General features: G+C 29.3%; 1 protein-coding gene across 1 annotated transcript in view; it reads right to left on the reverse strand.

Annotated features, from left to right (window-relative positions):
* Positions 1-502: 502 nt before the first annotated feature.
* The window catches only part of LOC135959019 (uncharacterized), a 140,505-nt gene continuing 125,286 nt past the window's right edge, over positions 503-15,721 (reverse strand). The window contains exons 4-6 of the mRNA XM_065510003.1: positions 13,541-13,670; positions 8,597-8,746; positions 503-882 (exon numbers count right to left, since the gene is read on the reverse strand). Of these exons, the coding sequence (XP_065366075.1) occupies positions 650-882; positions 8,597-8,746; positions 13,541-13,670 (513 nt within the window). The 3' untranslated portion in view covers positions 503-649. The remainder of the gene's footprint in view (positions 883-8,596; positions 8,747-13,540; positions 13,671-15,721) is intronic.

Consider the following 15,721-nt stretch of genomic DNA (forward strand, 5'->3'; position numbering starts at 1 on the left):
GGACACTCTACTCGGAATCTGTATCAATATTTTTATAGAAAATGCTGTTACAATAATTTTTGTGGAAAATACTGTTATAGATAATAATAACTATAGAAAATACTGGGCGGTTACTGCGTAATTCAATCCGAAAACAAAAATGTTCGAATTTGTGTGCTAAATACATAGTAATTCGATTGATTTCGAATCGAATTAGGTAGCAATCTCCTCTATACACAATCATTTTTATAGAAAATTCAGTTTTAAATAATATTTTTTATAGAAAATTTTGTTATACACATTTGAAGGACAATTATTTTGTAATACAGAAAATCATGAAGATCTCATCACCACAAACTATCTTTTCTGACTTTAAATTTTAATTTAGTTTTTCTCTTAATTTAATTTTTTTCTTTTTCTTTGTAACAAAAGCTCGTTTTTTTATACTCAACAATTTCTTAAATTTAGTTAAATTTTCTTTATGTTTAAATTTATTTATTTTAACAGGTTTAACCATAAGCACATTTTTGATATATGTTTTTTTATACATTAATTTCACTTTAATACATTAAATTAATACTCAAAATTAAAAAGTAAAATTCCAACAAATCGAAAAAAATAATTTTACAAAATTAAATAAAATTTTATTAAAAAACACTTTGTACTCTTCTCAAATATGCGAACGGTAAATGGTGGGATCTGTAAAGAATACCGATAATTTACGTTTGAATTTTTCCATGCGTGGCTCATGGTCCGATTCTGATTCACAACTGTCATCGCTGTCATCGTCGCCACCAAAGATGACGGTTCGAGGTGCTGCTGTTTGACCATCTGTTTCACAGAAACCAGGATTTAATATAATATTCGGTATCAATTCGATGCTATCCCAACCATCCTCGAACTCTGCTGGTACGGGGGTGGATTGAAAAAGAACATTGTTGATTTTGGAATTGAGGGGATTGGTGGGTGGTTAAGTGTGTGTTGAGGGATGGTAGTGGATTAGAAAAAATGTATAAAGGAAAAAATGGTAAATTTTTTTTTGGAAAATTCAAATTTGTTTTTTTTGTTGGTTTATTAGTGATTCACAAAAATTAAATTTTCAATGCCAAAATATTGTTTAACGGTTAGACAAAGATAAAAAGAAATAGAAAGAAAGAGACGGATAGATACAGATAGACAGATAGATATAGTTTATTATATAGGTATTTGATAGAAAAGATTCTGTTGTATTTAACTCACACACGCACACAAACATTAAACATTTAATTAAACACATAAAAAAGCTGTTTTATTTTTATTCTCTAAGTTGAGTTTTATTGTTTTAAGTAAATTGAAATTTTTTATTGAATATTTTGTATAAGAATATGTATTTGCAAAAAAGAAAAAGTAAAACTATGTATTCCTAAGTATTATTATTATAATATTATGTGAATGATATTCATAATAAGTTCATGATGTTAATGTTGATATATACAGGGTGTTTCAAAAAGTGGTTGATTGATTGGGATTGTTATTTATTGAAACTTGTTTAATTTCATATCTCTCAGCAACTTAAAATTTTAAATTGAAGGTTTTTTATCTCGAAACTGTTTAGTTTGAGTTGTAAAGGACTTGAACTCAGTGAGCTCTTAAACAAAGTTTCGAAAGAATTAATTCCTAATTCAATTTTCAAATTAAATTTCATGAAAGAAAAACGTAAGAGAGCTACATTCGTTTGTGCTAAATCTTATATAGCATTTTCAAAGTATACTTTAAGAAAAAAATTTAAATATTTCATGTTAAAAAAATTAGCTTAAACATTTTTTACACAATTCTTTTGTTGAACATTTTTTTAAAAAATATTTATGTTTTCTTAATGTGAAAAAAATATGGTAGAAGAAAATTTTTGGTGAAAAAAATTGGTTCCAGATTTTGAGCCGAATTCCTAGAGCGTTATATACGTCGTTGGATCTATAATTATACATCCATTTTATCTATATTAATGACTTTGAAATCCATATATTGATCAGAAATATATCAAATCGAAGTAGTCGTGATTTTTTGTTTATATCTCAGCCATTTATGGGCCGATTTACTTGATTTTAAATAGCATCCGATCTTGAAATATATTGTTACGAAATTGTACTTGAATTCAAATATAACGATTTTAACACGGCTGATATAAAGTAGCATAATGCTTTCAAATAGCAGTGCTGTAATAGCAAACTGTAACATTGAATAAAAGCTTTTAGTTGACCATTGATCGTAAGTATGGCAACGCTGTTTGCTGCCACCGTATATTCGAATTCGAATATTCAGTTAAAGAACATTGTAGAAAGTTCACCACAGATGGCGTATGTATTAGAAAGCTCTAGACAGTTAAAGAGCAATCTAGAGTGCAGATGGCAGTGTTATAAATAGTGGCAGAGGTTGCAGTCGTGAGTGAGTTTTTCAGAGACGCTTTTCGAATAAACATCAACTGAGTGCTGTATTTTTCAAGTGAATTCGTGTACATTATAAAGTGTGTCTGTATTTCTGCGAATTTATAAACGTGTATAAAAAAAATTATTGACTATTTAATTCTGTTGTTGTACATTTGAAATAAATAAAGAGATGTTAAAATTTTTAAACTACAAAACGGTTTTTATTTGCAATCAAAAGTATCCGGTTTATTTAAAGGAAATAAACCAACGTTTTGAAAAGGTTAAAACGTAACAATATATTGATGTAAGAATCATGTAAGTTATTTGCGGGCTACCGAAAGTTGATTTCAACATACAGATGGACAGGCGGGCATGGCTTTATTGACTTCCCTATCTATAACGATCCAGAATATATAATATATATTGTGGATCGTTATAGATAGATGTCAATATAGTCATGCCCGTCTGTCGTGGTTTTTTGCTTATATCTCAGTGATTTATGGACCGTTTTTCTCGATTTTGAACAGCAACCGAACCAGGACTATAGCGGATATATTGATGTATGAAAGTTATTTGGGGACTGATATGGCTATATCGACTACGCTATCTATAACGATCCAGAATATATATACTTTATGTCTTACAATCGTGTGAAATTAAAATTTTTTTCTTGTAATATTTTCAGAGAAATCTTTGTTAGGTCATTGTCCGACTGCTACTTGATAATAATATTGTCAGATATCTGAGCATCGTGTAAACATTTCATTATCATTGTCACATAATTTTATATTGTCAGACAAAAAAACACAAGCAAAGAAAGGTAAACAAAGTGTTTGAGTTCGACAAATCAATTCTGACAATTCGGACTACCGTGTGAACTTAATTTTTTGCCTAACAACATTGTCAGATAAAGTTATGTCTCGTAACCGTGTGAACTGGCGACAATATACATTGTGGTGGCAATTTTTCATTGTCTGGTCGTTGTCAGCACATCGCTTGGTCTGACAATATTGATAGATCTCACAAAGCTTAAAACTTCTGAAAAAAACTTAAAATTCTAATTCTTTGAAAGCTTTCTGTACAGATTTATATACCATTTCTTGATAGATGTTCTAAATTTATGGCTTCTATAACGAAGATCCTGAAGATCTATAAAGTGGTTCTCATTATTTTACAGCTTCTTTGGAAGCAGTATGCTGTATTTCCCTTCTATAACGTATTTAGAAGGGAAATACCGGTTAACCGGTTTTTTGGAAAAATATTAAAACGCCTAGAAATAAGAAGAATAAAAGTTTTATTTATTAAAATAATAGTGATTAAAACCATTTTGATTACTTCTTTTATCCTTCATAGGTCTTCGGTTCAATTTTGACCCATTTTGAAATTAATATTTAATTTTTTCTAAAAGTGACTGGTTGATATTTTTGATATTTTATGAATTTTATTTCATTTCAAATGTCAGCAACTATGTTAGGTTTTTAGAAAAACGAATTGGCAATAAAAATATCTATAAATTTAGACTTAAGGTCTTACATTTTTTCAGAGCTTTGGTAGTACTACAATATATCTTTGGTAGTTCTAATATATATCTGGCTCTTTTCATCATACTTGCTGAACTACTGTTTTTATTATCCTTTATAAGGTCTTCGGGTAAAATGTTACCCATTTTGAAATTAAAATTGCATTTTTTTTTGATTTTTAAAAAAAAATCAATTTTTTATTCGGGTCAAATTTGACCCGATGATCGTTAACGTCAGTAAATTTGAAGACCTTATGAAGGTAAAATAATCTCTTAGGAATAAGAAAAATACAGTTTAAATGCTTTGGAGTATCTCCATTTTTTTTGTTTTTATAAAACTAGGCATTGAAAATTATATTTTACTTGGTGTATTTGTAGGACATATAGAAAAGAAAGCATTGAGTAAGTTTTCAGGCTTTCCAGATCACTTCAGATTTTCTAAATATAAAAAGTCTTCTAAAATAGTTGAAGTATTTATTTTTATTTTTTTGGATTTTGAATATTTTTTAGAAAAAACCGGCTATTTGGGGTTTCTTCGATATTCGAAATGTGAGCTTTTCAAAAAAACCGGGTTGATCACCCTAGTATTTATAGAAATGTTGTTAGAACCTAGTATATATTTAGAGCAGCTATTCCGGAATCTGTAAAACTTCTATAACGATTTTCTTGAAAATTTTTAATACATAACCTTACCTCCTTTTGAAACACCTTGTTAATTTTCATTTTATTATATATACAATATTTTCGTGCTGTGATATGAATAAAAGCTGCTACAAATATTTTTCAATTCTACTAAAGCTGTAATATCTATGTCTATAAGCATTAGAATGTAATGATTGTGTTGTGTAAAGTAGGTGTACGAAAATGTTTGTTTAGTGTATTTTTTTTTTTAAATATCCTAGTGAATTAATTTTATTATAAATATATTGAAGTAAATTGTTTTGTATTCTTTACAAAGTTTTTGTGTTTTATTAAAATTTAATTTTAATATTGTCCAACATTTGATTTTGAACAACTACATTCTAAAATTGTTGGTCTACTTGTAATTTAATTTGAGAAAAAAGTAAGGTATTTATATAAAAATGTAGAAGAAAATTTGATTATATATGTAACTTCCAATTTGTTTCATTACAGAAAGTGACAATATATTGGAAACTTCTGAAAATTTATTGTAACTTTTAATATTAATTTAAAAATTCTGCTTCCAAAATAGGAATTTCAGTGTCATTTGGTCTAGTTAAAGCAAAATTTGTTCCTACAACTACAGTTGTTAATAATAAGGAATTATTTTTTTTTCAAAACTGATACCAACTATACAATTTCTAAAAAGATTTACTCCCATAAAAGTTGGAATGTTAAAAAAACATAATTTTCAGACAATGTTTTAACGAATTTATAATTTATTAAAATTTCAGTCCCAATTTCAATCCTATATATATATGTAATTAGACTTTCAGAGACTTCAAAACACCTTGGTATAAATCTGTAAAAGGCTAGGTCCTAACATAGTTTACTTAGACTTGGCAATCCATCCAATTGACCTTTTATTTTTAGATAGATTTTTATTATGAAAACATGATATGGTTCTCGTTTGTTATAAGTCGCACCAAACCGTCGAATTTACTGAGAACACATTTACGTTTACATCTATGAGCTATGAATTTGGTTGTGAAATTTTCAGCCGACTCGAAGAACAATCAATAAAATTGTAAAAATGTGAAATTCAAACAGTTGATTGGGGGTCGATGAGAAAAACGCCTGATCTCATATCTAAAAGCGGAAGAAGCTTAGTAACATCTGGTTTCAACATTAGAGAGAAACGTCATAGCTTGACACAATTACCACATTACTAGGTGTAGGTTGAAAATAGCTATTATTATTATAATTGTCAAAATTTAATTATTTAGAATGAGAAACACAGTATTGGCTTGCTTCGTAATAAGGATGCATGGGAGCTCTAATATCTTACTTTATCGTGAGATATCAAAATTTATTTTATTTTCAAGAATTCTTGACTCTCACGAAGTTTTTGTAAACAAGCCTCTCTTTTTAAAGGATCAGCTGAAATCTGTTTTAAAGGTAACCACCTGCAATGACATCCATATGTTAAAGTCACCAGTAAATAACGTTGTGCGGGGGTTGAAAATTCACTAGTAGTAGTTCTTATTGGCTAACTAATTCGATGTAGCGGAACTTTAATCGCAAAGTAGCATTTGACGTTTTTCTCTAAAGATCGATTCGACATTTTAACTTCGAATTATGAATCCGTTTACATAATTTCAAAAAAGAGAAAATGTAAATTAGTAGCTCTAGATATTTCCAAGTCGTTCGGTGGAGGCTGGCATAGTTCAGTTTTATCGAAACTTATTTTTTTTGGTGTTGGTGACAACTTCTTTTGCTGTAAGCGCTTTCTATCTTTAAACTAAAGTGTGTGTGAGATATAGAGTTCCTACGCGGGAAAAACTTCCCGGGAATATTTTTTTAGAAAATTTCGGCAAATTTTTGTCGGGATTTATAGGGAATTTATTTATACGTTTTCTTCTCAAAGTTGCAATATTCAGATTTGTTATGATGGTCAAATTTGTTGCCATAATTTTTTATCGGTTCTAGCAACAGGTAGTTGGCAAAGAAGCATCACTGCTGAAATAAAAGAATTTTTGTCACCCAACTACAATTTTTCAGCCACAGCAGATCAATTTGATCATTAGGAATGAATAAAATTGAAATTATATGTTCTTAAAGAAATTATTAAGTTTTTTGCAAGGTATTTTATTGATTTTATACTTATTAAAACTACGTGTGTGGTCAGACTGGTCAATTCAACTATTATAGTATAAAACCTTAAATGTGTTGGATCAACATGTAACACCAAATACAGTTATTTTATATATCTTTTAAAACGCTGGAGAAATTCTAAAACTTCTTATTCGAAAAAAAAATTTACTGGATTTTGGTTTAATTTAGTATTAAACATTTCACTGGAATTCCCGTATTGAATATAACATCGTGCAAATGTCAGCCGCGGTCTCGCAGTGTACATCAGGCTGGCGCATAAATCTGGCTGAATTTGACCAAAATGGCATGGGTTATGTTGGCTTGGAGAACTGCTGTAGTTTGTGGTTTATTCGCATAGACCTGCGACTTAAGAAATCCTCACAAGCAAAAGTCTAACGGGGTCAAATTGGATCACCTCATTGGTCTCGATATTATCCAATTCAGGACAAAAGAAGTTCGTCTATATCGACATATAGCACTCGCCGTTGACAATGATGGCCGATAAAGCCGCCAACCCAAAAACCACTCCAAACTGTAACTTTGTCGGGATGTATTGGACACTCTTGGATCTCATGTGGATTGATAAAGTTCCAAATTCGACAATTTTGTTTGTTGACGTATCCATTCATCCAGAAATGGGCCTCACCAAAATGGGTGAAGCGCGTGGAACTTTGCCCGTAAAGAACATAATTATAATAAAACAATTTTATCATTTGAACTGAATAAATTACAGCTATCAACTGTCCCTATTGGAAAATCCTTTTATTTGAAACGTTGGGTCTTTAAAAAAGTTTCCCTTATATTGTCACTCTATTATAATTTATATAAAAAATAAAGGACTTAAAAACCTTGTTAACATTATTAAATTAATAATAAAATTTAGCTATAAAACAACTTTTTGTTTGGTCACAATATGTCCCTAAACCTTTATGTTTTGTTTGTTTTTCTTTAATTTAAAATCTAAAAATGGCTAAATGTAATAATTACTTGTATTATAAAAAATTTGGCGATAATTGAGTTGTAATTATTTTGGATGTAAAAATACAACCTTTTCTTTTAAAATGATTGTCTTTTTGTTTTTTTAAAGTATATGAAACCGATACATTTGGCAAATATTTGTAGACATATTTTGTTTTATATAAATAAATGTAATTATATTCATAATAATTTTACATAAATAAATTGTAACAAAAAACAAACATACATATTTACACAAACATTTAAGTATTTTTTTATACATGTAAAATATTATTTTCAAACATTTTCACAAAACTTTTTGGTTCTAAAAACCAACAAAACCAAAATAATATAAAAATATTCGTATGTTTCTTTGTTGCTGTTCAAAAAGACATTTAACATCAAAGCATTTTTTTTGTTTTAACAAAAAAATAAAATAAAAATTCACATAAAAGACATACACATAGAAACGAATAGAAAATTTTTTTAACAAAAAACAATATTTTGCAATATAACCCAGCAACATTTGTTGGTTCTTTGATTTGATTTTCGGAAGTGGGCAAATTCAAATTAAAATCAATATACATATTTAATTTATTAAAAATTCAATACAAATGTTACTGGGTTTACATGCCTATAAATTTCACATCCTTTTTTTAAACAACTGCAACACAAAAAACACTATTTACAGCCAAAAATTAAAAACATAAAATTTAAAATTATAATAAAATCACAAAAAAATAAAAAACACAAAATTTGGTTTAAGCATTAACAACATCCACAATAATATGATGATGCTGCTGATGATGATCATCACGATCATGTACATGATCATTCTCACAATTATCATCATCGACAACAACAATAATATTATTTGAAATATCACTACTACCATGTCTATGATTAAAATAAGAGATTTTTTGATTATTTTGATTATTAACACAAATAGAATTTGTTTCAGTACCCGCTTGAGATGATTGATAGCACTCTTTGGTTAGAACTATACATAATCCAATAGCTAATATCACAAATGTTCCAAGTACTATACTGACAGCAACAATCCAAATACGTGGATCAAAATTATCTAAATCTGGTTGTATAAGGCGTATTAAATCTAAACGTTTATTAATTTCAAAAAAAAAACAATGAAAATGTCGTTAGTAAATGTGCGAGAGAGAGAGAGACAGAGGAACGTATAGGATTGGAAAGAGTTATAAGGGCAAGGGATCACAAAATATTTGATGATACAGAGAGAGAGAGATGGTTACATGATGATATTCATAGAAGAGAGGGCAATAATGAATGGTAAGGAGATGACCAAATTAGGAGTATGTTGAAAAGAGAACAAATTAAACAAAATACATTTAAAACATTAATTAATAGTAAGTAGTAATAGTTACACATGAAAATAATATAAACACCATTTCCAAAGGTTATTGAAAGCTATGCGATTTTACAAGTAATAGAAAGAGAATTACAAACTATCATTATCTGAGATTCTAAGGGTAACAATGGGGTCTGTTTAGTGATAAATGGTATAGGAGCAAATAACTACCTTAAAGTTCATTGAATTCAAACTTATAAGGTTTATGTGGATAGACAGACAAAATGAAAACAGAAATAATCGGATGATGCCTTCTTAATGGTGTGAAACTTATTTTGGAATCAGAACACCCTAGCGAGAGTGTCTAAGACCTCAGCGGCAACATACTCGAATAGAACGGCCATAGGGAGAACCTAGGCCATTACACCTTATAATACTTTGACATGGTGGTTAGTTCTAGGCTAGTGGTCACAGGTGCTATTCACAACATATAAAGCGCTCTTTGCCAAGCTGAACTGGCTTCCCGTTGACCTTGAGATCAATGCTGCCCAAAAAATCTACACTACTGGCTTATGAAACCGGAGGAATTTCAGTCATGCGACCAATTGTACTGTTTAAATGGACTCCCAGACAACATTCACTATTGCACTCCTTGATCTTTATTTGACAGGGCTTGCAATGTGTCAATCACGGATGAAAGGACTGGAGGAATACAATGTTACCAGGGAACTCATTTGAGATTGAATCTCCCATATAATGACTACTGCGATATCAGGATTAATGAAAGAAGGAGACAGTGAAGCACATGTTCTGCTACTACTCGGGCCAAGCTGACCGGAGATTGGAAACACTAGGGGATGGATCTGTAATCGCAATCGCACGATTAAAAAAAACGTTTGAAGAACTCAGTTTTAATTATGAATTTAAGTAAAAAATTTTCCAATAAATTAACTGTTATAATACTCTTGAAATATATTTCATATATTGGGGATTCTTTTTATAGCCGAAAAATAGTATAACTTCCCAGGTATTTCTACTTCATTATTTTGTTTCACCTGGTACCGCAGACAGGTGCACCTGATAGGTGTATGTTGGGATCCAACATGGGACCAGTCATGTGTACTAGGCATTCCAGATATGAAATAACTGTTAACTACATTTCTGTAATATTAAAGTCAAATTTAACAAAATTTTTAAAATTATTCACGAATCAATATTTCACATAAAATATGTTCCCTTTTCCCATTTTTCGTTCATCAACTTAGTTCATGTGAAAAAATTCCCCAACATGGGAAATTTTTAGATGGAATTTTGTAAACAATAAACATCTGTTATGAACAGAATCAACTATTGGGAATGAAAAGTTCAGTGGAATTTCACGATAGAAATTTTCCCTTCGAGGGAAATGGATATTTTATGGGAACATAAATTTCACATGTTTTGCCGTAGGGGTGATTGAAAATTCGAACTTAATATTTTGTTTGCAATCTACTAAAGTTTTTGATGATTTCAATTGAAATTGAGAACCATAGATGACAACTAGATAGGTAAATGAGAGCCAAAAACCAATGCTTGTTGTCAAAAACATAATTCATGAGAATTTATTGCATGTATTTTGTTATTGTATCACTCGTATGTGTGAAAAGAGAGTAATTTTTTCCATATTATTGATCTCTCCTTCCTTTCTATGCGTTTATTCTGTGTTGAGAACATTATACATGATATTGAGAAAATTCCAAATCATACTGAGTATTTCTATTTTAAATTTAGAAAATACCATGATACAACAACATAAGGTACATAAAATAAATTCTCAATTATACAATTCTTGTAACGTCAAACAAAAGAAAATATAAAAAAAATATGAAAAAAATCAAAATCAAAGTTTGACGTTATAGGGCTAAATATTGAAAAGTCTCCCTAGTGATTCTACCTTCTACAATTATTGTATCATGGAAAATACCAAATAAAATTGAGAATTTCGAATTGAAATTTGGAAAATTCCAATTGAAATATAAAATGAGAGAATTCCAAATAAAATTGAGAATTTTAATTTGAAATTGGGAAAATACCAAAATTGGAATTAAGAAAAACTTAAATGAAATTGAAAAATTAGTATTTTGCTTAATTTGACCAATATAAATCAGTAGCGATTTTTATAAATAGTAAATTATACGAGGTTAGGTCCGCGACTTTTTGAATTTCCCGGCTCTTAACTGAAAGGCCAATACTGCTCCTGTTAACAGGCATCTGCCAGTTGATAGCAGACTACCTTGTGACTTGAGGAGAAAAGTGAATTTCAAATAAAGGCTTAATTTGATAAATACTGCACCGAACTTGCTTTAAAAATTATCTCAATGGTTAAAAAATGTTTTACTGAATTTTACGTACAAGAACGGAAGATGCCGAATGTTCTTAACGCCCGAAACAATTGAACAAAATCACGATATGGTGTTGGACGATCGGAGATTGCAAAGATGCCATATGGCTCAGTGGTTTCAATTTTGAATGATCACTTGGGTATGAGAAAGCTTACCACAAGATGGCTGCCGAGTTTTCTCACAAATTCATGAATTAGGCTACGAAGATTTGACTCCAACGATGAAATCATATCACAAAAATACCTATTTTGACCTCGACAAATCTTATTTTTTGGAAATGTTAAACAAATTGGAGAAACGTTAGACAAAGTGCAAAGTGTTCAATGCAGACTATGTTGAAAAATAAAATAATTTTTTATCCAAAAAGATGTGTTTCATTCAAAATGATACGCAGTTTTTGTCCCAACCTCGTATATTTTATACGGAACTTAATTATTGCTTTTATCAAGAGAGTAAAAACAAGTAAGAGAGCTATATTCGACTGTCGAATCTTACATACTCTTACTACTTTAAAATAATAATGTAAACAAATTTTTAGGTAAAAAATTTAAAAAAAAAATTTTGAAATTTTTTAAATTTATTATTGAAAAAAAAATTTTTTCGGTGAAAAAAAATTCTATTTAAAAAATATTTGTCCCGATTTTTACCCATTGTAGGTCCAACTTACTATTTATATTTAATTCTATGGTTTTTAATTTAAAATTTATTTCGAATTTACTCAATTTTATTTGGAATTTTTTAATTTCAATTTGAAATTCTAAATTTAAAATTGATAGTTTTTAGCATAGAGAATATACATAGAGCGGAAACTCTTATGTCAAACACCTAACTCAGTTGTCAGAAACCTAAGTGATGAGAATGTATTAGTAGAAAAAACTATGTGAAAATAAAAACAACACAAAAACAACGTATGTGTGATTATTTTGAGTAATTTTTTTGTTTGAGTTTTTTTCTAGTTTCCGCTCTATGTTTCTCTATGGTTTTTAGTTTAAACTTTAAAGGAATTTTCTCAATTTCAATTTGAAATTCTCAATTTTATATAAAATTTTCTCAATTTCAATGAAAAATGGTGTAGTTGTGTAAAAATACAATAACTGCAAAAATTTTGGAAAATTTTTCAAAAAAATTAAATTTTTTATATTTAACTAATTTGTAGTAGTTTGCAATTTTAAACATTGGAAACATTATATTTTTGTAAATTTGTTAATTTACTTACAAATTCATCATCATTATTTAGCATTTTATTTCAATCAAGTTCGAAAATTAGAAAAACATTAAAAATCATAAAAATTTGTACTTTTATTTGAGAATTATTCGGTAATTTGTATAGAATTTCGGCGCTATGAAATAAGTCCCCAATAAACGAAGTCCCCAAACCGCAAATGAATTAAGGCCCCAAAATTCTATATAGAAAAAACCAACAACGAAATTTGGGGACATAGTTGATTTTTTGGGGATTTATTTAATTTCTAAAATTGGGGATTTAATTCATAATGAATGAATTTTGGGGTTTTAATTCATTTGTGGTTTGGGGACTTTCTTCATTGGGGACTTTGTTCGTAACGCCTAGAATTTCGTTTCATTTCCTTACAATGAATATGAATTTAAAAACTGGCAATAATATTGAGAAAACATAGTATGAAGCTGACGCAGTTCCAAGACCATCTTCTATTTTTGGAATTACGTGGCAGAAAACAAGGCTGTAGTATATAAACTAGTTCTACAGCTATATTTCTAAAACTCGGTAAGTCTCAAACAAAACTTAAATATACCTAAATTTTAAAAACTAAACACTTTTTTAAAAATTCTAGCTTTGCTTGGGAAATGGTGTTTACAACTTAAATAAAATAGAAATTACTGTAAGATACTTATAATAATTATTCGGTTTTAAAACTAAACATCGATACAACATTAATAAATTTCCAATAAATACAATAAATACTCTATAATAAAGATTTAATAGGTTTTTGAAATTTAGTTTAGGTCCATGAAAACTCAAATTGTTTACTTTCAAATTATGTAGGTATTATATTACTAAAACTGCGGGCCCTATTTTAACTAAAATAATTTCCTAATTGTCTTAAATTACTTTAACGCTTGTTTTTTAAATACTTCAAGTTTAAATTCGTTTTTTTACTCAAATATAAAAATTTAACAAACTAAATACATTTGTTAACTATTATTTTTTTTTCAATAAACTTACCTTCTTCTTTTGTTTCCGGTAATGTTGTAACATTTGTTGTAACAACTTCACCACTTCCTAATTGATTGTTGGCCCATATTCGAAATTCATATGTGGTATTGGGTTCCAAACGATAAACTTCCATTTGTCGCTGAAATATTGGAAAAATAATTATCAGTGGGGTATTAAGTGAAATATGAATTATTTATTTAGTGTAATTAAATATTTGTAAAAAGCATGTTACTGCTACAATCGGCTGTTATAGGTTTCATATGCATTGGCCTAGATAGTTATAAAGGGTGTTTTTTTTAAGCAAGAGAGAACTCACGAAATGATTAACTGTCAAACGAACTGTCATACTGCGCTCACTTTTTTACATTTATGATCACAATACTCTGGCAAATCATCATATTTTTTTTGTTATTTCTGTACAATTTCAAGTTCTATTGGGCTTAAAAAATACCCTTTACATTCATATATTGTAAGTTTTAAATAAAATAGTATAGCGTTTTGCATAAACTACAGACATTTATTCATAAATATTTAATTTCAAATACCTTCAAACGTTTAGTTTCAGTTTTAAAACTTTAAACTAAAATCAATATTTTGTTTTCAATTAAAATAAGTTTATTTCGAAACCAATTATACCACTCCCCCTGAATGTAGCGTAAGTCCATGAAAACATTATTTTTAGCATTGACATTCATTTGTTTATAATATGTAAGTAAGTATGTAGCTATTGTACAATTGTATTGCATTCGCAAATAACTAATTTAAATAATTCGTAAAAATAAATAAAATGAAAATAAAATAAAAATAACAATTTGTCAATAAATTTGTACTGAGGCCATTAATGTGAAAAATTCTTTTCAACAACATTTGAAATTAAATTAGTTTAATGTGTGAAATGACCGCAAATATTCGTTTGTATAACTAGCGTTTTGACTACATAAATATAGATATATATTGGCTGCAATTACTTTAATTGCGAAATTATTTTGATACTACAAAATTTAAATGATTGAAATGTTTGTAAATTGTTCTTGTAGAATAGAGTGCTATGCAGCTGATTGTATAAACAAATAATAGCTTTGTTTGAATACATTTCACGTAAAACTAGTAAAATAAGAGCAAAATCAAAAAATATTCTAAAAAATATAAAGTATTGGTGGGTGTATGACTTAAAAATGCGGGATTGAACGCAGACTTTGTATTGAATAACTTATATGTCAGTTTGAAGGGTACATATCTGTCATTTATGCTCACTTAGTTATTTAACATTATAGTATACAAATTAAAGTTGTTCTGGCTTCGAAAATGTCGAATTTTGTGCCAACAAGGCGTCATATGCGGGAAGTTTAGCTTTACTTCTTTAATTTGAAAAAAGGTGGCGCTAAAGCACACCGATTGCACAACAAAGCTTATGATGAATGTTTTCCATCGGTTTCAACGTTCGAGAGATGGTTTGATCTGTTTCCAAGTGGTGTTTTTCACACAAAAATTTTTGAAGACCATGAATTGGATGCATTACTGCATGAAGATTGTTGTAAAACTCAACAAGAGCTTGGAAAATCATTAAGAGTAGCTAAAATTTCAAAAGGTTTGCGAGCATCAGGATTCATCTAAGAGCACGGAAATTGGGTACCATACGAATTGAAGCCAAGAGACCTTGAAAGAAGGTTTTGCATATCCGAAATGATGGTTGAACTCTATAAAAGAAAATAATTTTTGCACCAATTCATTACTTGTGATGAAAAATGGATCCATTACGATAGCCCGAAGCGTAAGAGATCGTATGTGAAGCCCGACCAACAAGCCGAATCGACTCTAAATCCAAATATCCATGGCGCTAAGGTAATTTTCTGTGTTTGGTGTGAGCAAATGGGTCCTATTTAGTATGAGCTGCTGAAATCTTACCAGACTATCACAGGGAACCTGTACCGAATGCAACTGATTCGTTTGAAACTAGTATTGGCCGAAAAACGCCCAGAAAATGCGGCCAGACATGAAACTGTAATATTCCATCATGACAACGCTCGGACACATGTTGCTATACCAGTTAAAAAGTTTTTAGAATGAAGTGGTTGGGAAGTTCTGCCTCACCCGCTTTATAGTCCAGACCGTGCCCCATCCGAATGCTATTTGTTTCGATCGATGCAGAACGCTCTCTATGAGATACGCTTCACTTTGTAACAGAGTATC

Source organism: Calliphora vicina, chromosome 4 (assembly GCF_958450345.1).
Source record: "Calliphora vicina chromosome 4, idCalVici1.1, whole genome shotgun sequence".
In the NCBI taxonomy this organism is placed as follows: Eukaryota; Metazoa; Arthropoda; class Insecta; order Diptera; family Calliphoridae; genus Calliphora; species Calliphora vicina.